Source organism: Pelobates fuscus, chromosome 1 (genome assembly GCF_036172605.1).
Source record: "Pelobates fuscus isolate aPelFus1 chromosome 1, aPelFus1.pri, whole genome shotgun sequence".
Lineage (NCBI taxonomy): Eukaryota > Metazoa > Chordata > Amphibia > Anura > Pelobatidae > Pelobates > Pelobates fuscus.
The window spans coordinates 393,871,401-393,897,599 of record NC_086317.1 but is presented as its reverse complement, the minus strand read 5'-3'; the positions used below and the strand labels follow the sequence as shown (position 1 = coordinate 393,897,599).

At 42.7% G+C, this 26,199-nt stretch overlaps 1 protein-coding gene across 1 annotated transcript in view; it reads left to right on the top strand.

Moving 5' to 3' along the window:
- NEMP1 (nuclear envelope integral membrane protein 1) overlaps window positions 1-26,199 on the top strand; it is a 59,870-nt gene that overhangs the window by 19,895 nt on the left and 13,776 nt on the right. Inside the window, exons 2-7 of the mRNA XM_063444767.1 lie at window positions 2,046-2,167; window positions 3,145-3,361; window positions 16,602-16,674; window positions 18,364-18,457; window positions 19,024-19,138; window positions 21,307-21,532. Coding sequence (XP_063300837.1) covers window positions 2,046-2,167; window positions 3,145-3,361; window positions 16,602-16,674; window positions 18,364-18,457; window positions 19,024-19,138; window positions 21,307-21,532 — 847 coding nt within the window. The remainder of the gene's footprint in view (window positions 1-2,045; window positions 2,168-3,144; window positions 3,362-16,601; window positions 16,675-18,363; window positions 18,458-19,023; window positions 19,139-21,306; window positions 21,533-26,199) is intronic.

The window sequence follows — 26,199 nt, the reverse complement described above, 5'->3', positions numbered from 1 at the left end:
GGGGATGAATATAAGACTGTCTAGGTGTAATGGAATATAATAAATTCTAAACCCAGACATAGGTGACAGAGAAGATTAAATAATTTAATTCTACTTTCTATATCTAACAGATTCCCATTGTATTAAAGGGGTCAGAAATAGTTTAAGAACTGTCATATTAGAAATTACAGCAGAATTTGGAGACACATAGTCTGGACAAAACTTAAAGAAACCGTTTGATCTGACGAGTAAACTTGAGTTATAGGCAACATATAGATAACGTAAATGACGTCAAAATAGCCACCAGGAAAAGTTAACTCTTTCCTGGATAGGTATGTTTAGTGGGACAAGACTGCCCTCTATAGTCCAAATACTAAAATGGTTATCTGGGAGGTAATCACACCTCCAATTTGCTATTGGTCTATTAGCCAGTGACGAACAGAGAATCTGTCCCTTTAAAAAGTCAAGACAAAGGGAAGAGAGGCATTCAAAGGGATCAAGGCAGATGCAAGGAGGTATGCAGAAATCAAAAGTCGGAAGCAGGCTAAGAAAGAAAAGACAGAGAAACATTCCTTGACACTTAGCTACCTGAGAACATCTGGTGAGAATATCTATTTAACTGGTAAATATACTGGTTTCATTTAATTAATTTAAATTAATTAAAATTTTTCTAATAGCATGATATATGACTGGATAAATCACGATCAGATTTCGATATTCAGAAATCTTAGTTATTAAAGAATATATATGGTTATAGCATCCCAATCTGCAGATGGGATTAATATTAATTATATATATTAATGTAATTATTATCACATGTTAGCATATCGTGATATTTATCCAGTTGTATTGATTTGCTATTAAATAAGATTTAATATCTGTTTAGGCAAATTATTAAAATATCAGCTTATATAATTTGGTAGATTTCTCATTGGATGGATCCAGGAAATGACTAATGACTGGTTTAAATATTATTTTATTTAAAATTACATAATAGATCTTAAATCCCTAGAAGAGGTCTAGCCAGCATTGAAAGGGTTATTCTAACTGTCCGCTAAAGTTTTTACAATCTTACGCTGCACTCTATTCTCTGTGTGAAACTTTCACATTCTTTCTCTGTGAAGACAGTCGTAAATCTTGTCTTGACGGCTAATGCTGTAGATTCTAAACTGCGTTAACCATTGGGGGATGTTTTTATATTACCATTTGTATTGCAGACTCATGTTATACTGAATTTCCATTGATTATTATCACGCATGTTAATTATTATTACTTGAATATAAAAATAAATTGTATCTATTTTTATAACACATTGTGATTTCTTTATATGGTATACATTTCACTTACCCGATAACGTTCTTAGGGATCTGACAATTAAAATAGTGGGTAATTCTCATCTGTTTACTATTATTATCCCATAAATATCCCCACAAATGTAAGGAGAGCAGGTGACTACTCTGCCTTAACATGTCAAACTCGCGACTCGCTGGGCCTCAAAAATATTAATTGTGGGCCGCCCGCTAGTTTGACATGCTATCTTAGACACAATTGGGTAATTCCTAAATCCTGGACTGTTAGGGGGTACTTGAGGACTGGGTTGGAAACCACTGGTCTAGGATATTGCGAATTATGTATTTGAACTTTATCATATGGCAGTTATTTTCACCTATTTTACTGACTATACAGTAGACCACCCTATGCTGACTCCAATCCAATGGTATTGATAGATATTGCTTGGACTGGCCAGTTTGAGCCAAGTATTTTTTTTTAAGTGGCAAGCTCAGTAGTGATATTTAAAAAGATCGATCAGTACTGATATAGCCAGTTAAATTTACAAGCTCCTATATAGTCCAATTTATACCAAAAAAAGAAAATGTCAAAATATAACTTTTGGAATTCAATTATTTATACCTGTAACCTATAAAGCCCCCAAACAGTGGGAAGTGGTTACATCTAAAACTAACTCAAAGCTGTTGAACGCTTGTAATAAGACAGCCATTCTATATTACCTCTGTTTTGTCATTGCAGTCTACATTTATGTGTCTTGTTTTTGTTTTCTGTTAAAGAAACTAAGGTACATATTATTGCACTTCAAGAGGGATCAATTTTAAGCTATAATGCATCTCAGAATTTCTGCTACAGGAAAACCACTGAGCCAAAGTGGAATGACATATGGACAAAGGTGCAGGTAAGAATGGGGGGAAAAATCCCTTTTAATTAAATATGAGAATATCTACATAGGAAAACACTAACCCGTTGCTATTTCAGGCAGGATTGTAGACCTGTAGAATTTGTAAACTGTTTATATGTTTATACTTAATTTTTTTTTTTTCATCATAGAATAAAGGAATGTTTCCTTAACATTTCCTTAACCTGTGTATGTCTTTGCTATCTCTTAAAATTTGACTTTTGCTCTGTTTTATATTTTTAACTTATGGATCAAGTTAACTAAGTAGTGCTTTGGTATTTAGTTATAGTAGTTACTAATTGAGCCACTAAGTGACAATCACAGTGTTATAAGACTTCAGAAGTTAAAGGGACACTGTGGCTGCTTCATCTCGTTCTAGAGCTTAGTCTCTGGAATCCCTTGTCGCCATCATTCCATTCAGCTTTAAACCATTTTTAATGTTTTGGTGCTAAACAAAAATCATCAGCTGCACGAGCCTGAGGTTTTTTTACAATCTGGGAATTTATGGATCCTACACTATTTTATAACGACAAAATAAAGATTATATTGTCATGATAGGGACCCATACCCTTTTTCTTTTGCCCTAAAAGTTATGTTCAGGGATACACCCCATATGGTGTTGGCATTTGCTGTGAACTTGTTGGCTCATATTTCTTATGTTTTGTACTGTTTTAGTCCACAGAAACTGTATTACAGTTCTCCGTGTCAAGCAGAATGCCAAGTGCAGTTCTGCAAATTACTGTTTTTACACTGTAAATTATATATAGTAGAACTGTGAATGCATTTACAAGATAGATTTTCTACAAAAGTGCAATAACAATATGATAAATAATCACTTTAGAGAACAATTTTAGGATCGATATTGCCCACAGCTTTCCAGGATGTACTTTTGTAATGTTTTTGATACATTTACTACATTGCTTTTCATGACTTTCTATTGATCTGATTTGTTGCTTTCTTTTATATTCTTTTTGCAGATCCGGATTAACAGTACCAAAATGATACGAGTGACCCAAGTAGATAGTGAAGAGAAATTACAGGAAATGGAAGGCTTCAATATTTTTGACCTGTTCTCCTTTATGAAGGAAAAATTGAATGACACCTACATAAATGTGGACCTCCATAGCAACAAAACCTGCATTAAAGTAAATGTTAATGAGGCAGATACAGTATACAGTGTAGCACTTTCTCGAGGTGAGAACTACTTGAAATTTTGCCTGCTTGTCTTTTCTGAATGTTCTACTAGTGCAGAACTTTAACAATTGTTAAATGGAGCGTATAATGCCCAAAATAGCATGTTATATTGGTACTATAGGTTCCCTTATAGCTTTGTCAGTGCTGTCAAACACTTTTTCTCTGTAAAATTTAAATTAAAGAATGATTACTGACCTCTTTTCCAGCATTGGCATTCATCCCTTGGAGCCTCCAGCTCCTCCTTCGGTGATGTTGGCATTCAAGCTGACATCACCCACATTCTTCTCCAATCCATTGCAGTATTTGATTCCAGGAAAGCGTTTTCTCTGTTATGGAGGAGAAAGCGCATCTAGTGGCTGTCTGAATGACAGCAGCTAGTGATGTGTTTTAATCATGCAATGTAAACATTGCAGGGTTAAATTTACAGGAGCCACTGCACCCATACCACTAAATTGTTCCCATTTTTTTTTATATTAATATTAAATTATGCTTCATACCTAAATATTTAATGTCAAATTAAAGCCCTGTTTCCCCTGAATAAAATGATATATAATAAGTGTGGGTGCACATAATTTGAAAGAGGCGAATTACGCCTGAACAGAGAGAGAGAGCGCAAATTCAAGTTTTTGTTTACGTTTTGTTTTGATCACAACGTGTACATTTGGCTCAGTCCTTAAAGGAACACTATAGTCACCTAAATTACTTTAGCTAAATAAAGCAGTTTTAGTGTATAGATCATTCCCCTGCAATTTCACTGCTCAATTCACTGTCATTTAGGAGTTAAATCACTTTGTTTCTGTTTATGCAGCCCTAGCCACACCTCCCCTGGCTATGATTGACCGAGCCTGCATGAAAAAAAAACTGGTTTCACTTTCAAACAGATGTAATTTACCTTAAATAATTGTATCTCAATCTCTAAATTGAACTTTAATCACATACAGGAGGCTCTTGCAGGGTCTAGGAAACTATTAACCTAGCAGGGGATAAGAAAATCTTAAAGGGACACTATAGTCACCTGAACAACATTAGCTTAATGAAGTAGTTTTGATGTATGGAACATGCCCCTGCAGCCTCACTGCTCAATCCTCTGCCATTTAGGAGTTAAATCCCTTTGTTTGTTTATGAACCCTAGTTCACCTCCCTGCATGTGACTTGCACAGCCTTCCATAAACACTTCCTGTAAAGAGAGCCCTATTTAGGCTTTCTTTATTGCAAGTTCTGTTTAATTAAGATTTTCCTTTCAGATTAGAGGCAGTGCTTATACCACAGGGATATCCAATCTGGAGGGAAAAAACAGGCAGGCAAATCTCCAAACATTTTAATCCCTCCCCTAATTACCTCCTTTCCCATAAGTAGCAGCTCCTCCTGATCATCCCCAGTTCTTTGCCTGCCTTCGGCAGGGGAGGTTAGACAGGAGGTTCTCCAGGAAGTAGGTGAGAAGGGCTGAGGCTCTGGAGGCTCTGCTTCCTTGATGTCCGGTAAGTAGCCTTCAACACGCCGGCCGGCGTGGTCCCTCAAATTTTATTTTGCCGTCTTTTGCCGTGCCAGGTGCCGGTATGACGAAGGACGCAGGCGTGCGTCGGCTGGGAGGTCCTGTCGGTGGAACGCACGCACAGGTTGCGTTGCGTTCCACCAGGGAGTCGCAGAGCGCTATGCACATGCGCAATGCGAACCTGGATTCAGGCGCCAAATTTGAACTGGGCGTTTTCGTTTGGTTACAGGACTTATATGAGCATTTACCAGCAGCAACCTCTGTTTGCCAGGAGCTCTCAGAACGGTTGTAAAGTGTGTTTCTCACCTGCCCTCCAACACACTCTCAGGCCATTTAAGGTAAGACTGCTAAGTTTTCATTTTAAATGGTTCTTAGCCTGAATCCGTAAGGAGAAAATTTTGATTATTTTCCCTTTTCTTGTTTTCTTGTTTTCCCAGTATGTCTAGTTGCTGAGAAGGGGAAATGTGCATCTAAAACCAAGCATTTAATGTGCTCTGTGTGTGGCCAACCTATGCCTGATGGTTGTAAAAAGAAACTTTGCTCAGTATGTTCAAAAGAAGCTTCAGAGGAAGCAAAGAGAACAGAAATGTCCACTTTTCTCAGCTGGTTGCAGCAAAGTATGCAGCAAACATTTGTGGATATGCAGTCAGCTGCATTACATTCAGTCCAGGCTTCTGTTGCCCAAGATTCTCAGATTGTAAAACATGCTAAGAAAAGACTGAGATCTTGGGAAGCTTCTGATACTAGTTCGGGAACTAGTGGTTCTGAGTATGAAGTTAATTCAGGCAGTGATTCCTCAGATGAGGAATTTGCCTTCCCAGATGAAGCCATTGGGAAATTGATTAAAGAAGTGCAGTGCATCTTTGATTTTGAGGAAACCGGGAAAAAGTCCAAAGTGTTTCCTTTTCACCCACAGATTAAGGAATTGATTTTGAAAGAATGGAAGTTCCCTAGTCACAAGCCGTTTATTTCTAAGCATTTTAAAACTCTTTTTTCCATAGAAACGGAGCAAGACTGTAAGCTGGATACGGTCCCTGTAGTGGACGTCCCTATTGCTCAAATAGGTAAAAAGACTACATTACCAATTGGAGATTCAAGCGGGCTCAAGGATGTCATGGATAAACGCATGGACTCCTCTTTAAAGAAGTTGTTCATCTCTTCTGCAGCCCAAGCTAAAGCTTTGATTACGGGGTCATCCGTTGCCAAGGCCCAAAAACTTTGGTTGGAAGAACTAGAAAAGGTATATACGGGAGAAGCTAAGGAAGACCCGTTAAAGCTATTAAAAAATATCAAGATGGCATCTGATTTTTTAGTGGATGCTTCTACAGAAAGCTTGAAATTATCGGCCAAGAATATAGGTATTTCAACAGTCGCCAGGAGAGCGCTTTGGCTTAGAAATTGGTCTGCAGATGCGGCATCTAAAAATTCACTGTGTGAACTATCTTTTGAACCAGGAAGACTTTTCGGTTCTAAACTGGATGAGCTGTTGAAACAGATGAAGGAAGGAAGGAAAGCTTTACCAGTATCATATAGGAAGCAGTCTAGAAGCCGTAACGCAGAGACACGTCCCTCATTTAGAAGTTCCTTTCGTAGAAACTATTTCAAGGGTCAACAGCAAAGAGCCTTTGATTATAGGAAGAAGGAAAGGTTTACTGCCAAGAGAAATAAAAAATTATGACGCCAGGCCTGTGGGTGGAAGGTTGAGTCACTTCCTAGAGCATTGGAAAGAGACGACATCAGATCGCTGGGTCCTTACAGTGATAGAGCACGGATACGCTCTAGAATTATCACAAGCCCCAATGAACAGGTTTCTATGTTCCAGGGTTCAGTCTCTAGATATGGAACTCTCTCTGATGCGAGAAGTGTCGACTCTGTTACTAAAAAGAGTGGTGGAAGAAGTTCCTATAAAGGAAAGACATCAAGGCACCTATTCAAGACTTTTCTTGGTGCCAAAACCGGATGGTTCGTTCAGACCTATTCTAGACCTAAAAGCCGTAAACAAGCGGATTATCAAAAAGAAATTCCTCATGGAAACAGTAAAATCAGCGGCTCTGCTTATTCACCCAAAAAGTTGGTTTGCGTCCCTGGATTTGAAAGATGCCTATCTTCATGTACCCATAGCGGAATCCAGCAAAAGTTTTCTACGGTTTGCGGTATGCTGCCAATCGGTAACCAAACATTACCAATTCAGAGCACTGCCTTTCGGCCTATCTTTAGCGCCCAGAGTATTCACAAAGCTTCTAGTAGTCGTTTCAGCTTTTCTAAGAGGTATGGGCATCGCTGTCATTCCGTATTTGGACGACTGGCTGTTGATTGCAGAGTCCCAGGTTCAACTACAGTTAGATCTGGGGACAGCCATCAAATCGCTGGAAAAGCATAGCTGGCTAATAAATTTCAACAAATCGGAACTAGTGCCAGTTCAAAGGATCCAGTTCTTGGGTCTAATTTTGGATTCTATCGCAATGAAGTTATTCCTGCCAGAAGAAAAGAAACTAAAGATCAAGGGGTTAATCCGGAATCTCAGAGTAAAGAGTGTTTTCAATCAGAGAAGCCATGTGCTTGCTCGGTCTGTTTACAGCCTCAATTCCGGCAGTCGGTTGGGCAAAAGCCAGAATGAGACCTCTACAAAGAAACATTCTGCTAGTCTGGAATCGACAGGAACTCGGCCTAGATGGGCTGATGAGGTTCAACAATCTAACTTTGAAAAGTCTGCAGTGGTGGACATCTTCTCGATTCCTCCACGAGGGTCTGTCATTCCGGATGAAGTCCTTCACTATCATAACAACAGACGCCTCTGCGCTGGGCTGGGGGGCCCATCTGGGAGACATAAAGAAGCAGGGGTCCTGGCAAGAGAAGGATATGAGAAGTTCCTCGAACTTCAGGGAATTAAAGGCCGTATGGATGGCTCTCTTGGCGTTTCAGTTTCTCATCAAAAATCGACATATTCAAATTCGTTCAGACAATCGTACGACAGTGGCATATTTGAACAAACAGGGAGGTACGAGATCGACAAGATTAGAAAGCCTGTGTTCAATGATCATGCTGTGGGCAGAAGTGCACCTTATGTCCATCTCTGCAGTTCACATTTTAGGAAAGTTCAATGTGGTGGCAGATGCCCTGAGCAGGCATCATTTGAAACAAGCAGATTGGTCCCTGTCATGCAGAACTTTCAATTTCATCACAGACCGCTTCGGTGTTCCAGAGATAGACCTGATGGCATCCAGAATGAACAGGAAGACAAGACGGTTTGCATCCCTAAATCCAGCAGACAGGCCGGATTTCATAGATGCCCTGTCAGTTCCATGGAAGTTCAACCTGGCTTATATCTTTCCGCCAGTAGTGCTTATTCCCAGAATACTTCAAAAAGTAAGGCTGGAGAATGTAAGAATTATCCTAATCCTTCCATGGTGGCCGAGAAGAAGTTGGTTCTCGGTTCTCCTGAACTTTCCAGGGGCCACCTTTTGGAAGTTGCCTCTTTCAGGAGAAATTCTAGAGGACGCCATGGTGTCTCTTCCGACCCTTCGGAAATTCCAGTTGACGGCTTGGTTTCTGAATTCCAGATTTTAGAGAGCAAAGGTCTGGATCCTGAAGTGATTAAAATCCTGTTGGCAACTAACAAGGAATCTACATCTAAGATCTACACTAGAATTTGGAAGATATTTTGTCAGTGGTGTTGTAGGTTTAAAGTCAACCCGGTTTCCGCGTCCATACAGAAGATCCTAAGTTTCCTTCAGATGGGATTTGCAAAAGGCCTTAAACCTGCATCATTGAAATTACAAGTTTCTGCTATCAGTTTCTTCTCCCTCAGATGCCTGGCCTCAAATATTCTGATTTCTAGGTGCTTCAGAGCTCTGACTCGTTTGGTGCCCTATGCTAGGGAAACCTGTCCTCCCTGGGATCTAAACTTAGTCCTTTCCGCGCTTTGTGAGCCGCCCTTTGAACCATTGGAGGAAGCTTCCCTAAAGATCATTTCATTGAAAACTGTTTTTTTGGTGGCTATTACATCTGCTAAAAGAGTATGTGAGATCCAAGCTCTTAGGGCAAATTTTCCTTTTTTAGTTTTTCATCAGGACAAGGTGGTTCTAAAGCTCGATCCTTCGTTCAGCCCGAAAGTTTTTTCTGTTTCAAATGTTAACCAGGAAGTGGTCTTACCAACTTTTTGTCAGAATCCGTCTAACGCTTTGGAAAGCAAATTTCACTGCCTAGACGTAAAGAGATGTCTTTTGCAATATCTAAAAGCGACAGAATCCTTCAGGAAGGATAACAGTCTTTTTGTCTTATTCAAGGGCACAAGGAAAGGCATGAAGGTTTCGAAGAGTTCTCTGGCTAGATGGCTGAAGGACTGCATTCAGTTGGCTTATTCCAAGAATGGCATGAATCATGCAGGCCCTTTAAAGGCTCATTCTACTAGAGCTGTTTCAACGTCCTGGGCACTGCGAGCGGCTGCTTCTCCTTCTCAGATTTGTTCAGCGGCTACGTGGTCCTCTCTCCATACTTTCTCAAGACACTACAAGTTGGACATACTGGCCTCGGAGGATGCAGCTTTTGGGCGCAAGGTGCTTCAAGCAGTAGTGAAATGAACCCGCCCTCTGGATCTGCTTTATTATATCCCTGTGGTATAAGCACTGCCTCTAATCTGAAAGGAAAAACATAAATTTTGCTTACCGAAAATTTCTTTTTCCTGAAGATTAGAGGCAGTGCTACAATTCCCGCCCCTTTTTTTCTAATAAACTAAGTAATTTTGCAGCTATTTGGCTTATGTATTGTCTGGGGATGATCAGGAGGAGCTGCTACTTATGGGAAAGGAGGTAATTAGGGGAGGGATTAAAATGTTTGGAGATTTGCCTGCCTGTTTTTTCCCTCCAGATTGGATATCCCTGTGGTATAAGCACTGCCTCTAATCTTCAGGAAAAAGAAATTTTCGGTAAGCAAAATTTATGTTTTTCTTACCCCCTGCTATGTTAATAGCTTGCTAGACCCTGCAAGAGCCTTCTGTATGTGATTAAAGTTCAATTTAGAGATTGAGATACAATTATTTAAGGTAAATTACATCTGTTTGAAAGTGAAACCATTTTTTTTTTTCATGCAGGCTCTGTCAATCATAGCCAGGGGAGGTGTGGCTAGGGCTGCATAAACAGAAACAAAGTGATTTAACTCCTAAATGACAGTGAATTGAGCAGTGAAATTGCAGGGGAATGATCTATACACTAAAACTGCTTTATTTAAATAAAGTAATTTAGGTGACTATAGTGTCCCTTTAATTAAACCGAACTTGCAATAAAGAAAGCCTTAATAGGGCTCTCTTTACAGGAAGTGTTTATGGAAGGCTGTGCAAGTCACATGCAGGGAGGTGTGACTAGGGTTCATAAACAAAGGGATTTAACTCCTAAATGGCAGAGGATTGAGCAGTGAGGCTGCAGGGGCATGTTCTATACACCATAACTGCTGCATTAAGATAAAGTTGTTCAGGTGACTAGTGTCCCTTTAAGGGGTTAGCCTAAGGCAGTGATGGCGAACCTATGGCACGCGTGCCACAGGTGGCACGCCGGGCCCTCTCTGTGGGCACGCGGCCATAGGTTTGCCATCACTGCAGAGTAGGCGCCTGCCTGCCCGAAACGGCAGGCGCCTACTCTGCTTCCGTGTCGGCAGGACCGGAAGCAGGGGGGAGGGATCGAGGAAGCAGCTCTCCTGTCCTCCCTCGAGCTGTGTGGAGCGTTGCCGCGCGTTACCATGGCAACGCTCCACACAGCATCGCGCGGGAGGACAGGAGAGCTGCAGGACCTGTCCTGTCCTGCATAACACCACCGGACCACCAGGGATGACTGTGTTCCCCCCCTCCCCTTCACCAAAGGTAACAAGAAGGGAAGGGGGGGGATACTGATTTAATTACCTACCCCCCTTACCTACAGCACCCCCTACTCCCCTTACCAACAGACCCCTACCATAGCACCCCTACCCCCAGCACCTCTACTCCCACTACTCACAGCACCCCTACCCCCACTACCCACAGCACCCCTACCCCCAGCACCCCTACTTCCACTACCCACAGCACCCATACCCCCCCTACTCCCAGCACCCCTACTCCCAGCACCCCTACTCCCAGCACCCCTACTCCCAGAACCCCTACTCCCAGCACCCCTACTCCCACTACCCACAGCATCCCTACCCCCAGCACCCCTACTCCCACTACCCACAGCACCCATACCCCCCTTACCCCCAGCACCCCTACTCCCACTGCCCACAGCACCCCTACTCCCACTACCCACAGCACCCCTACCCCCTTACCCACAGCACCCCTACCCCCTTACCCCCAGCACCCCTACTTCCACTACCCACAGCACCCATACCCCCCTTACCCACAGCATCCCTACCCCCAGCACCCCTACTTCCACTACCCTCAGCACCCCTACCCTCAGCACCCCTACCCCCAGCACCCCTACTCCCACTACCCCCAGCATCCCTACCCCCAGCACCCCTACTCCCACTACCCACAGCACCCCTACCCTTCTTACCCACAGCATCCCTACCCCCAGCACCCCTACTCCCACTACTCACAGCACCCCTACCTCCCTTACCCCCAGCACCCCTACTCCCCCTACACACAGCACCCCTACCTCCAGCACCCCTACCCCCCTTACCCACAGCACCCCTACCCCCAGCACCCCTACCCCCTTACCCACAGCACCACTACCCCCAGCACCCCTACCCCACTTACCCACAGCACCACTACCCCCAGCACCGCTACCCCCCCTACCCACCAGCACCCCTACCCCCAGCACCCCTACCCCAGCACCCCAGCACCCCTACCCACAGCACCCCTACCCACAGCACCCCTACCCCCGCACCCACAGCACCCCCATCCACAGCACCCCACCCCCTACACACAGCACCCCTACCCACAGCAGCCCCACAAACACAGCATCCCCCCACACACAGCACCCTTTCCTCCCCCCACACACAGCACCCTTTCCTCCCCCCCACACACAGCACCCTTTCCTCCCCCCACACACAGCACCCTTTCCTCCCCCCCACACACAGCACCCTTTCCTCCCCCCACACACAGCACCCTTTCCTCCCCCCACACACAGCACCCTTTCCTCCCCCCACACACAGCACCCTTTCCTCCCCCCACACACAGCACCCTTTCCCCCCCCCCACACACAGCACCCTTTCCCCCCCACACACAGCACCCTTTCCTCCCCCCCACACACAGCACCCTTTCCTCCCCCCCACACACAGCACCCTTTCCTCCCCCCACACACAGCACCCTTTCCTCCCCCCACACACAGCACCCTTTCCTCCCCCCACACACAGCACCCTTTCCTCCCCCCACACACAGCACCCTTTCCTCCCCCCCACACACAGCACCCTTTCCTCCCCCCACACACAGCACCCTTTCCTCCCCCCACACACAGCACCCTTTCCTCCCCCCACACACAGACCCCTTTCCTCCCCCCACACACAGCACCCTTTCCTCCCCCACACACAGCACCCTTTCCTCCCCCCACACACAGCACCCTTTCCTCCCCCCACACACAGCACCCTTTCCTCCCCCCACACACAGCACCCTTTCCTCCCCCCACACACAGCACCCTTTCCTCCCCCCACACACAGCACCCTTTCCTCCCCCCACACACAGCACCCTTTCCCCCCCCCCCACACACAGCACCCTTTCCCCCCCCCCCACACACAGCGCACCCTTCCCCCCACACAGCGCACCCTTCCCCCCACACAGCGCACCCTTCCCCCCACACAGCGCACCCTTCCCCCCACACAGCGCACCCTTCCCCCCACACAGCGCACCCTTCCCCCCACACAGCGCACCCTTCCCCCACACAGCGCACCCTTCCCCCCCACACAGCACCCTTTCCCCCCACACACAGCGCACCCTTCCCCCCCACACAGCACCCTTTCCCCCCCACACAGCACCCTTTCCCCCCCACACACACAGCACCCTTTGCCCCCCCCACACACAGCGCACCCTTCCCCCCACACAGCGCACCCTTCCCCCACACAGCGCACCCTTCCCCCACACAGCGCACCCTTCCCCCCCCACACAGCACACCCTTCCCCCCCACACAGCACCTTTCCCCCCACACACACAGCACCCTTTGCCCCCCACACACAGCGCACCCTTCCCCCCACACAGCGCACCATTCCCCCACACAGCGCACCCTTCCCCCCCCACACAGCACCCTTTCCCCCCCACACACAGCGCACCCTTACCCCCCCACACAGCACCCTTCCCCCCCCACACAGCACCCTTTCCCCCCCCACACAGCACCCTTCCCCCCCACACAGCACCCTTCCCCCCCCCACACAGCACCCATCCCCCCCCCACACAGCACCCTTCCCCCCCCACACAGCACCCTTCCCCCCACCCTACACAGCACCCTTTCCCCCACCCTTTCCCCCAAACACACACAGCACCCCAATCCCCCCCACACAGCACCCCAACCCCCCACACACAGCACCCCACCCCCCCACACACAACATTACACACAGACACATACACTGCACCCCTCAATGCAGTATATGTGTGTGTTCAGCAGTCTTTATGTATTCAGCAGTGTGTGTGTGTGTGTGTGTGTGTGTGTGTATTCAGCAGACTGCGTGCGTGTATTCAGCAGACTGCGTACTCAGCAGTGTGCGTGTATTTAGCGGACTGTGTGTGTATTTAGCAGTCTGTCTATGTCTCGGTGTGTGAATGTGTTCAGCAGTCTGTGTGTATGTATTGCATTTGTTGGAGATACTAATATAAGCTTAATTTATATCATTATTTAAAATTTGTATAATTTAATCTATGTTGTGTTCTTCTTTTAAAACAAAAGTTGTTAACTGTACGAGTAGTTTTTTCTAAACGTAAACCTCAGTATTCAGGTTTAATTGTCGTGTTGGCACTTTGAGGGAAAAAAAGTTGGCATGTATTGCAGTTTGGGCACTCGGGCTCAAAAAGGTTCGCCATCACTGGCCTAAGGTAAAGTGCATTTGATGTGCTTGTTTACAAAACAGTTTCCTTGTGAACAATAAAGTTTTGTATAAAGCCTACAACATCTGGTCTCTAATACAGCTAACACTGCAATTCTCTATGCTACTTTGGGAAGCTGTTAGCTCATTAATTCATTGAGCAAAGCAACATTTTGACCCCACAAATGGGTCTTTGTCAAGCTTTTGCAGAACTTCCTCTCCTAGCTCTCAGTATGACTGCCACTAGAGGCATGTTAAGCCTGCAAAGAAAACCCTGCCATTTCAACAATGTTTTCAGCTGCAGGTTTTAAACGGTATATAGCACACAGACCACTTAATTTAGATGACATGGTCTGGGTGCCTTTTAAGCCTCTGCAACATGACTGTGTTGAAATGTGATGTAGTTATGTTATGACAATCACTGTAGTCCACTCCAATAAGACTTGTTTTTGTTTTGTATTATTACTGATCTAAAGTTTTGTTATGAAGACAAACTGTGATAGTTGATCTCTGGCAGGGATTTAATTTGCAGAAGCTGTTTGTACAGGGCTGCATGTCTTTACCTTCTCCAGTTATGTAATTGAATGACTCTGATAGTGCTTAAGTAATTTCTGTAAAGGATCACTGCTTTTCTGGTTAGCTCCAAACGGAAACAGGTTGCCATCGTAAGAGGAAATGAAACTGGCACAAAACTATTTATACCACAGCAAAGTATTTATGAAAAGGGAACAAGGTGCATATATTTTATATAAGTATAAAACATAACTGGGTCAGCTTTAGCACATTTCATTCACTTTATTCAATATTTAGGTAGTTTGTCATGGAAATCACTTTGATATCGTTGTGGGGACATTAGAGTCCCCCCGACCAACTACATCTTAATGTAATTGTTCTGGTTGATTTTTAGAGTTGGCACTGCCTTTTCAGAGAAAAGGCAGTGTTTACAGTTGTGTGCTCAAAAGTTTGCATACTCTTGGAGAATTGGCAATATATGTACAATTTTTAAAGAAAACATGAGTGAGCAGGTAAAACACATCTTTTATTTCTTATGGGATTCATATTAAACTGTAGGTTATAACAGAATGGCACAATCCTAAAGCAAAACATGGCAACAAATAAAAAAATGAAATTACCCCTGTTTAAAAGTCTGCATACCCTTAGTTCTTAATACGGTGTATTGCCACCTTTAGCATCAATGACAGCATGCAGTCTTTTGCTGCATTCATCTTGCCATAAATTTTCACAAGATTTCTTGTGCCTTAAGAGCTCACACGCCCCTAAAACATCACAGTGGGGATGGTATTGTTTTCACAATATGCCTTGTTGACCCCTTTCCAAACCTAGCACTTATGGTTGTGACCATAAAGCTCTATTTTGGTCTCATTACTCCAAATTACGGTGTGCCAGAAGCTGTTAGGCGTGTCAAGGTGTTGTCAGGCATATTGTAACCGGACTTTATTGTGGCATTGGCCCCTTAAAGGCTTCTTTCTGGCAACTTGACCATTCAGCTCATTTTTTATTTTTTTTCAAGTATCATCTTATTGTGCTCGAAACAACCACACCATATTTTTCCAGAACACTGTGTATTTATACTGCGGTTACCTGTGGGTTTTTCTTTGTATCCCGTACAATTCTTCTTACAGTTGTGACTAATATCTTTCTTGGTCTACCTGATCTTGGCTTTTTATCAAGAGATCCCCAAATTTTCCACTTCTTAATAAGTGATCAGTACTTAGTGGCATTTTCAAGGCTTTGGATATCGTTTGATATCCTTTTCCATCTTTATAAAGTTCAATACCTTGTTACGCAGGTCTTTTGACCGTTCCTTTCTGCTCTCCATGGCTTAGTATCTAGCCTGCTCAATGCACCCACGTGAGAGCTAACAAATTCATTGACTATTTATACAGATACTAATTACAATTTAGTGTGAGAAATTAACCTTTAATTGCCATTTTAACCTGTATGTGTCACCTTGTGTGTCTGTAACAAGGCCAAACATTCAAGGATATGTAAACTTCTGATCAGGGCCATTTGGGTGATTTATTTTATCCTTATGATTTAAAAAGGAAACCGAACCACTATGTCATAAGAAATGGTTTCATAAGATCACTATCCTTCAATAAGACCATTTTTTTGTAAAAATATTTTTTGCATGATCAGTCATAATTTCAAAGTTAATGCCGACATTTAAATTTTTTGCCAGGGTATGCAAATGTTTGAGCACAACTGTACAGTCACCCATAGGAACACCCCTTGTGGTAGTCACTGAGACGGTGCTTACTGCTCAGCACTCATGTTCAGCGTCTCCAATTTCTAAATTAATGCGCTTATCATTCCTCATACAGATGCCTTGATTCAATGTATTTCTATGAGTAGATGCTGAAGGGTACACTGCAGCGTTTTGACGCTCATGCCCAATAGCCTCCCACTGCTTTCCTATGGGAAAGCATTGGATTGGCTGAGATTTAAATTTTGATAATCTTGGCCAAGAGTATCTAATATGAATTCATTGTTTGAGTAAAGCCCACATCAGTTTTGTCTTGTTACATCTACTTGCTTGTCAGTCCACCTATTGTGCAGTTTTGTGGAATACGTTGGCATATGCATTTTTTTTATTTTTACTATTTTACATAGTAGTGGAAGCACATTTAAGAGCTATTTTTAATCTGTTCTATGGAAAACTGAGCTTATTAATGCACAGTCTTTACATTAACTTTAATGTAAATAATCTTTTTGCAAGGTAACTATTTGAGACTTATTTTATATTATTTTCTTACATAGGTTTTGATCCAAAGCTTTTCTTGGTTTTCGTTATTGGTCTTCTTTTGTTTTTCTATGGCGACTCTCTCAGCAGGTGAGTTATTTACAATAAATAGTATATCTACACATTTATAGTAATTTTTGTATCTCTAACTCATAGTTGAATCTGATGCATGGTTATACTTGCATGTTAATTAAGAAAAAATATCCTACTGTTTGTACCTTCCCACCCCCACCTCCTATGTCCAGGACATGTTCGTTTTCTTAGTTCTATTTAGGCCACAGATGGCATCACTTGAGAACGGCTTACCCATGAATATGTTAATCCATGTAGTGCACATCAGGTTTGCAGGGTTTTACTGTTGTTGGTTGTCAGTTTGATGGTTAAACAGCAAACTACCACTCAGTGGTAGAACATCTGGGTTCAACTGCTCCCTGTGTGTTAAGCCTGTTACGGGGGCATTGCGCTGGGCCTTCCGGACTCACCTTGATATAGATTTCCTGGTGGTTTACTCTCTGCAGGGGCTGGCCATTGCAAGTCATGACTAACTCCACCTAGGCCGCTGTAGCTGGGGGCTCTAGTATCGCTGAAATCTGTTGTAGGAACTATGGTGTTAGGTTAGTACAGCAAAGTACAGACATGGGAATAAAGTATCCTGGACCTTAGTGTCTGAGCTTAGCATAGGTTAAATATGAAACAATTTAATGAGCAACTGTGTGTTGGAAGATTAAATAAAGAATATATAATAGAGTTAAATCCAACATTAAGGTAGTGATATAGTGACTAAGACACATTTCAGATGGTTTAAATACACTTCTCAGAGCACCTTTCTTAGCGCAACAATTTTTTTGGGGGGGGGCGTGGGGGGGTTTATTGATGCTTGTCACTTTAGGTGATTGCTGCTTAAGTTTATCACAACTTTGTTTATTTCTTAAAGCGCTATCCATATTTGGGTTGTTTGTTTGTTATACAGTTTGAGGATTTTAGTTCAATCCGTTTTCCTGGCACTGCAGGTCCCCTCTCCCTCCCACCCCCTAATCCCCGGTTGCTGAAGGGGTGAAAACTCCTTCAGTAACTTACCAGAGGCAGCGACAATGTCCCTCGTCGCTGCTTCTGACGACGACGACGCTCCTCCCAGTGATTTTGTTGGCCGGTGGGCGAGACTGATGCACATGCGCGGCAATGAGGACGTCCAGTGACGCTCTAGCACAGGTTTTCTGTGCTATGAAGGAGGAAGTGCCCTCTAGTGGCTGTCTAGTAGACAGCCACTAGAGGAGGAGTTAACCCTGCAAGGTAATTATTGCAGTTTATAAAAAACTGCAATAATTACACTTGCAGGGTTAAGAGTAGTGGGAGATGGCACCCAGACCACTCCAACAGGCAGAAGTGGTCTGGGTGCCTGGAGTGTCCCTTTAAGCTGTGTTTTCTCATATTCCTTTTTCTTTAAAGCGGCTCTGTCACTATAAAGATCCCTTGGCTCTTAGCCAAGGTATCTCTTGGTTAGGCCTCGATTATTTTTTTTATTTATTGTAATTGGTTGTACGTGTTACAAAATACCAATTATGGTGAAACCGTGACACAAAATCTATATGTTGAGCAAATTATACTTCAGTGCAATAACTCCACAATTGTAGTGAAATCAAATAAACACAAATATCACGCAGTGCAGCAACCATACAGATATTTGCATGTATCCAGATTAGAAAATAAAAGAAGCGGCATTTTGTTCTGCACACCATTGTTTATTTTAATTGTATATGTTGGCTTTGTTCCCTTTTACAGGAGTCAGCTCTTCTACTACAGCACGGGGATGTCTGTGGGCATGGTAGCATCAATGCTAATTCTTGTGTTCATGCTCTCCAAGCTGATGCCCAAGGTATTTATAGTCTATATAACTATTCATCATTTTTAGTCATACTTGACACTCTTTTGCCCTTGAGCTTTAGTTATCATACTGTGAACTGAAAACGTGCTATTTTGACAGAAATTTTGTTAGGGCGTAGTACGTCAGTCATGAAAATGGTAGAAACATTTCTAGGGACAGTCGCTTAGACAACAACTAGAAATCGTTCTCTTTTTCACAAAAAGACAGTGTTTACAAAGGAGAGGGTGCAGGGACAGGGTTGTAGGGGTTCTGTTGTTTGGCAACAAAAACAACCTTGTGTAAGCGCCACACATTTTCAAGGTTTCTCAGCCTGACTGCTGTACTCAAGAAAAGAATGAGATTTTGACAAAACTAGATATATAGAAGCAGGATAGATAAACTTTTATTTTTGGTGAGTCACTTTAACCCCTTAAGGACACATGACATGTGTGACATGTCATGATTCCCTTTTATTCCAGAAGTTTGGTCCTTAAGGGGTTAATTACATTTTCTGCTGTGAGGGGGATGTTGAGGGATAACTTGTGGAAATGTTCAGTTTTTCTCTCTTCTTTCTCTAGAGAAGCCCCTTTTATGTGTTGCTGTTGGGTGGTTGGTCATTTTCTCTATACATCATCCAGCTGGTCTTCAAAAACTTCCAAGGAATCTGCACTGAATACTGGCAGTACCTTTTGGGTATGTAAATGTATGTCATGTCACATTTATATTTAGCTATGTGTCTCCTGTAAAACTCAACCAACTCCAGTGTGTGCTAATTTGTGAGTGACAATTCTGACCTTATTAGTAGAATTTCACTCGTATTAAGTGTGCCATGGAATCCCCAGGCATGTAGTGTTGAGGCATTGCTGAATAGTAATGTATGACTTGAACTTTTAAGCTCTGTATATGCGTGTGTAAGTATGTACTAAAAAAATAATAATTAACAAGCTGCCTGTTTCTGCTTTTGTGTTTAATTCTTGTGTGTTTTAACGTGTACCAAATGCATGTCTGTCCTAGCATAGCCCCAAATTCAATACAAATGAATTATAATCTGAGATTCCCTGCAGTTGACCTTGCGTACTTGTAGACAATCACTAGAATTAGATGATAGCACATGGGTTTACTGGGTATTGTAACGGTGTCACTTTCTTCCAAGTGCAGTGGCTCTCACACGCGCACACTCACTCACTCAGACAAACGCGCACTCACTCACTCAGACGCACACACTTACTCAGAAGCACACACTCACTCTCAGAGACACACACAGACTTTTTTTTTATTATTATTAAAAAATGTCCACACAGCCTCCCTAGCTGGAGAGCTGATGTGGACCTGTCCCTGGGGTCCAGTGCGGTGGGCGCCTGTCTCCATATCAGATGCGGTGAGGAAGCTGTGTCCTCTCTGTTCCCTTTCGCCGCGTGCCGTTTGCTGATGCTGGGAGCCGGAATATGACGTCATATTCGGAATATGAATGGCACCTTCACTCCTTTCCAAAAGCAATTAATTATTGACCTGGGAAATTTATTCCCATTATAAGTTTTTCCGCATTAAAAAAACACTGCATTTTTTCGATTTCCATCATGCTCAAGGTAGCATGTGAACCCATATTTAACATATTCATCAATTCCCTTTTTTATTTCTCTCTTAGGGCACAGGATTGTAATGTTATACTCTTCTAGCAGCAGAGTTAATAACGAAACAACTTCTAGCACTGAAGTAAAAAGACAAACTGTTAACTAAGCAATAATTAAAATTGAAATGCTCTTGGAAAATTCTATTGTTGCATTTAGTGCAATCTAACAGTAACGGTTGCGGTTGCGGATCATTTCCAGCACGGGGTTAGGTACAAGATTAAGCTAAACGGTCATTCTTCATTTTACAAAAAACTCTTGGATTATATGAATTTTGGTTATCTGGATGCTTCTGGTATTTTTAGATTTTTTTTTTTTTATTTCACATATCGCGACTGTATCTAAACTAATTACAAAAAAAAGCAATTACAAAAGATTTTTGAGGCTTGCAATACCTCCCCACTAACCTATTTACAGGTTTCGCTCTTTCTCTGTTTCGCTTGAGATCCAAGGATTTTTATCAAACGGCAAGATCTTTTTGAGACAGCTCTGTTACACCCCAGTCAATCTGTGAAAAGCAGTGGAGCATAGCACTCGCTCGTGTGTGTTGTAAATTGTCATGATCCACCAGCAGCTTTTCATAGAGAAACTCTGAGACCATTGCTTCTTTATGAGAAACCCTTACTTGCTCTGTGATTGAGTGCTCAAAATGAGTGAGGTTTTTAAAGGGTTTTAAAAAGTGCCAATATCTCTTAAAATCGTTACTTTTTATAAAATAATACAAAGGAGACATGCTCTAAACCCCAAAAATCATGTAGTCAAGTTAAATAACTTGAGAGGTTTGGAATGTTCCTATAATTTGTAGTTGCCCTTTAGAATCCTAAACCCCTGCTTTTTTTAAAGAAAGAAAAATCCAATTATATATGCATATACATATCTTGTTGAAGGCCGCTGTAGGCACTAGAGGCAATAATAATGAAGGCAGCCTCTATAAACAAAATATTTAAAACGTATTTTCATCCCATGCTTGTAAAATAACTTGTCACATGTGGGATTTTTGCACAACTGAACAGCCAACTAAAAGGAATGTACGATTTGAGATTTTTATTTTATAAAAATCTTGCTTGTTGTAATTTTAATTTCTTTCCTGTGCTCATCAAGACACCACTGCATAATGTGTTTTGTAATGCTTTAAATGTTGGGCATCTTCAGTAACTATTTCCTCCCTCAGATATTCAGAAAAGGTTTAAAATTGTCAGATATTGTTTGCTAACTCATTTCTTCTCTTCACAGGTTATTTGGGACTTGTGGGCTTTGTCAGCTTTGCAATTTGCTATAAATATGGTCCACTGGAAAATGAGCGCAGCATTAACCTGCTTAACTGGACTCTGCAGCTAGTTGGACTTCTGCTTATGTTTGTAGGAATTCAAGTACGGCAGATGGCAATCACTATGATTGTTATCGCATTTTGTACCAAACAGATTGAGTACCCAGTACGATGGATACACATCCTCTACAAGTAAGCTTCTGAAGATTTGATGTACGTTTAGTACTGTTGGGGCAAGGATTTAAATGACACATAAAATTCATTGAAATATGTAATTGACACAGGCAGACCTTAGTCTGACTTTTAAAGGGAATTGGGTAACATACATTTATTTATTTTCTTCTGTGTACACCTTATGATTTAGTGGAGAGTTTTTTATTGTAGGTATATAGTGGTAAAAAACGGGTTCATGTAGGAAAATTGGCACCTGTCCTGGAAAAAAATATTGCACGGCACAATTTTTTTTTCTTTTTTCTCCATGACATTAAGGAGGGGTAGATTATGTGGATTTATCCTTTTGAACCTTGATACAAAACCTTCACGGTATGAGGTATATGTATAAAACAAGCACTTATAGGAAATTAAACATTGCATTGTTACTGCAACCTTTTCTGTTGACTTAGCATTATACTTTTTAATTTGATCCCTTGTCAATCACATTGTTTTTGAATGTTATGTAATTTATTACATGGATTTTAATATCACTGTATTTAAGTTAATAAACAATTCATCAATATGCCACCCACTGGAGTCAGATCATTATGAAAACATGCTTAACTCTGTGTTCCACTGTACTAGGCTTAGGATACCAGTGGGCATATTTGGGAATAGGAATTGGAGTATATAAAGGGACACTACATACACGTGAAGTGTTTCCTTTTTATACAATGAAAAAAAGTTGCACATGTTAATAGATCATATAAGATAATCTGTTTAGACCCCCTGGCTGTCAAGCAGACATGCCCTGTTGCTTCCTGCTTGGGTTAGCTGCAATGAAGAGACGCACTTGCCTAGAACACCTGCCTTACAAAGACTTCTCATCGAGCTGTTTGGGAAGTCTGTGATTGTACAGCCACAAAAAGCCTGGGTGAGATTAGAAAGGGAGGGTTTGCAAATGGAGGAGACAAGAGAACTGTAGATTTTTCAGGCTGCTTTTTGGTATACCTCAATGAAAAAAATGTAAAATTAAATGCATGCATATTTTCCTGGGGTTATATTTACCAAACATATATTTATTTTATCCAATTTTTGGACAGTGGAGTGTCCTTTTAGGTGGCAGTCGCGAATGAAGTCATTTGCATTTCTTGCGAAACCAAACTCCCCTCGTCAGTTATGACATGTCTGCTTTTATGATTGTACATGTCGAGAAAGAAAGGGGTGGTGGTAGTCTATTTCCCCATCTGTATCTCTCTTCTTGCTGCCACCACCCTCTTCTTCAGCCAGTTAACTTTTGTTAAAGTTTAACAGTGTCCAGGCTCCTAAAATATTTCCACACCTAATGGCTAAAAAACAATGCATAATAAAAAGGGGCTTTTTAATATGCTAGTGTGACATACACATAATACAATTATTTGTCAGTTTATCAGCATTCTAATCTGGCTGCAACAAAGAGCTGCTTATAACTTGAACCTGATGACCTTTCACATACTATCCCTACACTGTTGTAGAACTGTAATCTTTCTTACGAACACTGAGCAATATATTATGTGCTGGTACCTTGATCAGCGAACAGGGTTCATATTTGAGCTTGGTTGCTTCATCTAAGTGTTGCTTCTAAGTGTGTGTGTGGTTGGAGATATTCTGGAGAGTTTTACAGAAGCTTCAACTGTCTAAGAGCTGTGCTAAGAGTTCTTTTTTACTGTTACAGGTAAGATTCATCTGTAGGAAAAGGTTACTGACTGCACAAGGTTTGATTTCCTGTTGGTAATTATAAGGCATTTGATTGGATTAGGTAGCTACTTGCTATTGATTGCTATTTAAATTAGCTATTGTTTGCTAATAAGCAGAGGCCTACCCAGGTGTTAAACATTCCTAGTGGGAGGTGATTTTAGGAGTATATAAGGGTAGTTGTCATTAGCTTGGCTAATAGAGCTTGGTTGCTTCATCTAAGTGTTGCTTCTAAGTGTGTGTGTGGTTGGAGATATTCTGGAGAGTGTTGCTTCTAAGTGTGTGTGTGGTTGGAGATATTCTGGAGAGTGTTGCTTCTAAGTGTCTGTGGTTGGAGATATTCTGGAGATAACCCGGAGGTAATCCGAGGTATTCAGGAGGATAAATAAAAAGTTAAGGTTTGTTTGATTTAAATTATTCACCTCATTGGAATGGCAGACTTAGTTCAGTGTAATAGTTGCTTTGCATTTGTTTCACGTTCCACTTTTTGGAGGTTTGGTTGTTGTCTAATCTGTGGACAGTTCTCTATTTTGCGGCAGGAGATTGTATTTTTGAAGTCTGAGATTTGTAAATTATCTGGTAAACAAACTCAGGCTGGAACTGCTGCAAAGCCACTGCCGCAGAGACATACTAGGAATGGCAGATGGATTACTGTAGGATCTGGTAGACTTGGAGTTGTGGATAAAAGGCATATTGCACAGTCTGTTGCTCTACATAATTCATTTTCTGCACTTTCAGAGTGTAGTGGTGTCGTGGAGAGAGGCACTGAGGCTAGTGGTGTTGTGCAGAGAGGCACTGAGGCTAGTGGTGTTGTGCAGAGAGGCACTGAGGCTAGTGGTGTTGTGCAGAGAGGCACTGAGGCTAGTGGTGTTGTGCAGAGAGGCACTGAGGCTAGTGGTGTTGTGCAGAGAGGCACTGAGGCTAGTGGTGTTGTGCAGAGAGGCACTGAGGCTAGTAGTGTTGTGCAGAGAGGCACTGAGGCTAGTGGTGTTGTGCTGAGAGGCACTGAGGCTAGTGGTGTTGTGCAGAGAGGCACTGAGGCTAGTGGTGTTGTGCAGAGAGGCACTGAGGCTAGTGGTGTTGTGCAGAGAGGCACTGAGGCTAGTGGTGTTGTGCAGAGAGGCACTGAGGCTAGTGGTGTTGTGCAGAGAGGCACTGAGGCTGGTGGTGTTGTGCAGAGAGGCACTGAGGCTGGTGGTGTTGTGCAGAGAGGCACTGAGGCTAGTGGTGTTGTGCAGAGAGGCACTGAGGCTAGTGGTGTTGTGCAGAGAGGCACTGAGGCTAGTGGTGTTGTGCAGAGAGGCACTGAGGCTAGTGGTGTTGTGCAGAGAGGCACTGAGGCTAGTGGTGTTGTGCAGAGAGGCACTGAGGCTAGTGGTGTTGTGCAGAGAGGCACTGAGGCTAGTGGTGTTGTGCAGAGAGGCACTGAGGCTAGTGGTGTTGTGCAGAGAGGCACTGAGGCTAGTGGTGTTGTGCAGAGAGGCACTGAGGCTAGTGGTGTTGTGCAGAGAGGCACTGAGGCTAGTGGTGTTGTGCAGAGAGGCACTGAGGCTAGTGGTGTTGTGCAGAGAGGCACTGAGGCTAGTGGTGTTGTGCAGAGAGGCACTGAGGCTAGTGGTGTTGTGCAGAGAGGCACTGAGGCTAGTGGTGTTGTGCAGAGAGGCTTGGTGAGGCCTAATAGAAAGCAGTTGTTGGTGGGGGATTCCATCATAAGAGGTGTCGAGATGGACAATGGTGGTCTTGTGAGGTGTCTTCCCGGAGCTACTGCTCACAGAGACAGGAGACGTATCGGTAATATTGTTAAGCAAGCAAAGCAGGAAGGGGAATTGGATGTACTTGTCCATTTAGGGACAAATGACTTGGCTTGCAATGAGGTTTCAGAGGTTAAGGAAGTTTTTAGTGTTTTTGCCAATGATATACGGCAGGTTGCTTCCACATTGTCATTCTCTGAAGTTCTGCCTGTGCATAACACTCAGAATGACAGGCGGATGCGTATTAGGGACTTTAACTTGTGGCTTGGTGAATGGTGTCGGGAGCAAGGATTTGGCTTTATTGCTCATGGTAGCTCTGTTTGGAATGGAAATAAACTGTACAAAAAAGATGGTTTGCATCTTTCTCAAAAGGGAACAAATGTTCTCAGTGAGCAGTTCAGAGGTTTTGCTAGGATGTATTTAAACTAGGAGGGGGGGGCAAAAGGGTGATAAAACATCAATCCAATTGTCCCCCAAAACAAGGACAGAAGGTGCCTGTAGCAAGTGTGTTAAAAAATGATAAGCTTAGAGTCATGTCTACAAATGCTCGCAGTTTAGGGAATAAGATCCATGAACTTGTGGCAATAATGGCAACTGATAGTGTAGATTTAGTCGCTGTTACTGAGACATGGTATAATGAGAAAAATGACTGGGACATAGCAATACCAGGGTACTCTTTATATAGAAAAGACAGGGAAGGCAAGAAAGGGGGAGGGGTGGCCCTGTATGTAAAGAATAGCATAAAATCTAGCCTAATAAAGGTTAGTGAGGCGAACATAGAGTCAGTTTGGGTTACGTTAGAATTTGGTAATCACACAGTAACTCGTGTAGGTGTGATTTATAGGCCCCCAGGACAAATTGAAGAGTTAGATAATCTACTAGTTGAAGAAATAGCTAAAATGACAATGAAGGGGGAAGTTATCATCATGGGTGACTTTAATCTTCCTGATATAAATTGGAAAACAAAAGTAGCTACTTGTGCCAGGAGCACACATATTCTAAACTCCCTACTGGGATTGTCTCTAAAACAAGTCGTTGAGGAGCCAACTCGTAAAGAGGCCATACTAGATTTAGTGTTAACAAATGGAGATTTGGTATCAGATATTACTGTAGGTGAAAGTTTAGGATCCAGTGATCATCAGTCAGTGTGGTTTAATATAAGAACAGTGACTGAGTCACACCACACAAAAACAAAAGTTTTAGACTTTAGAAAAACAGACT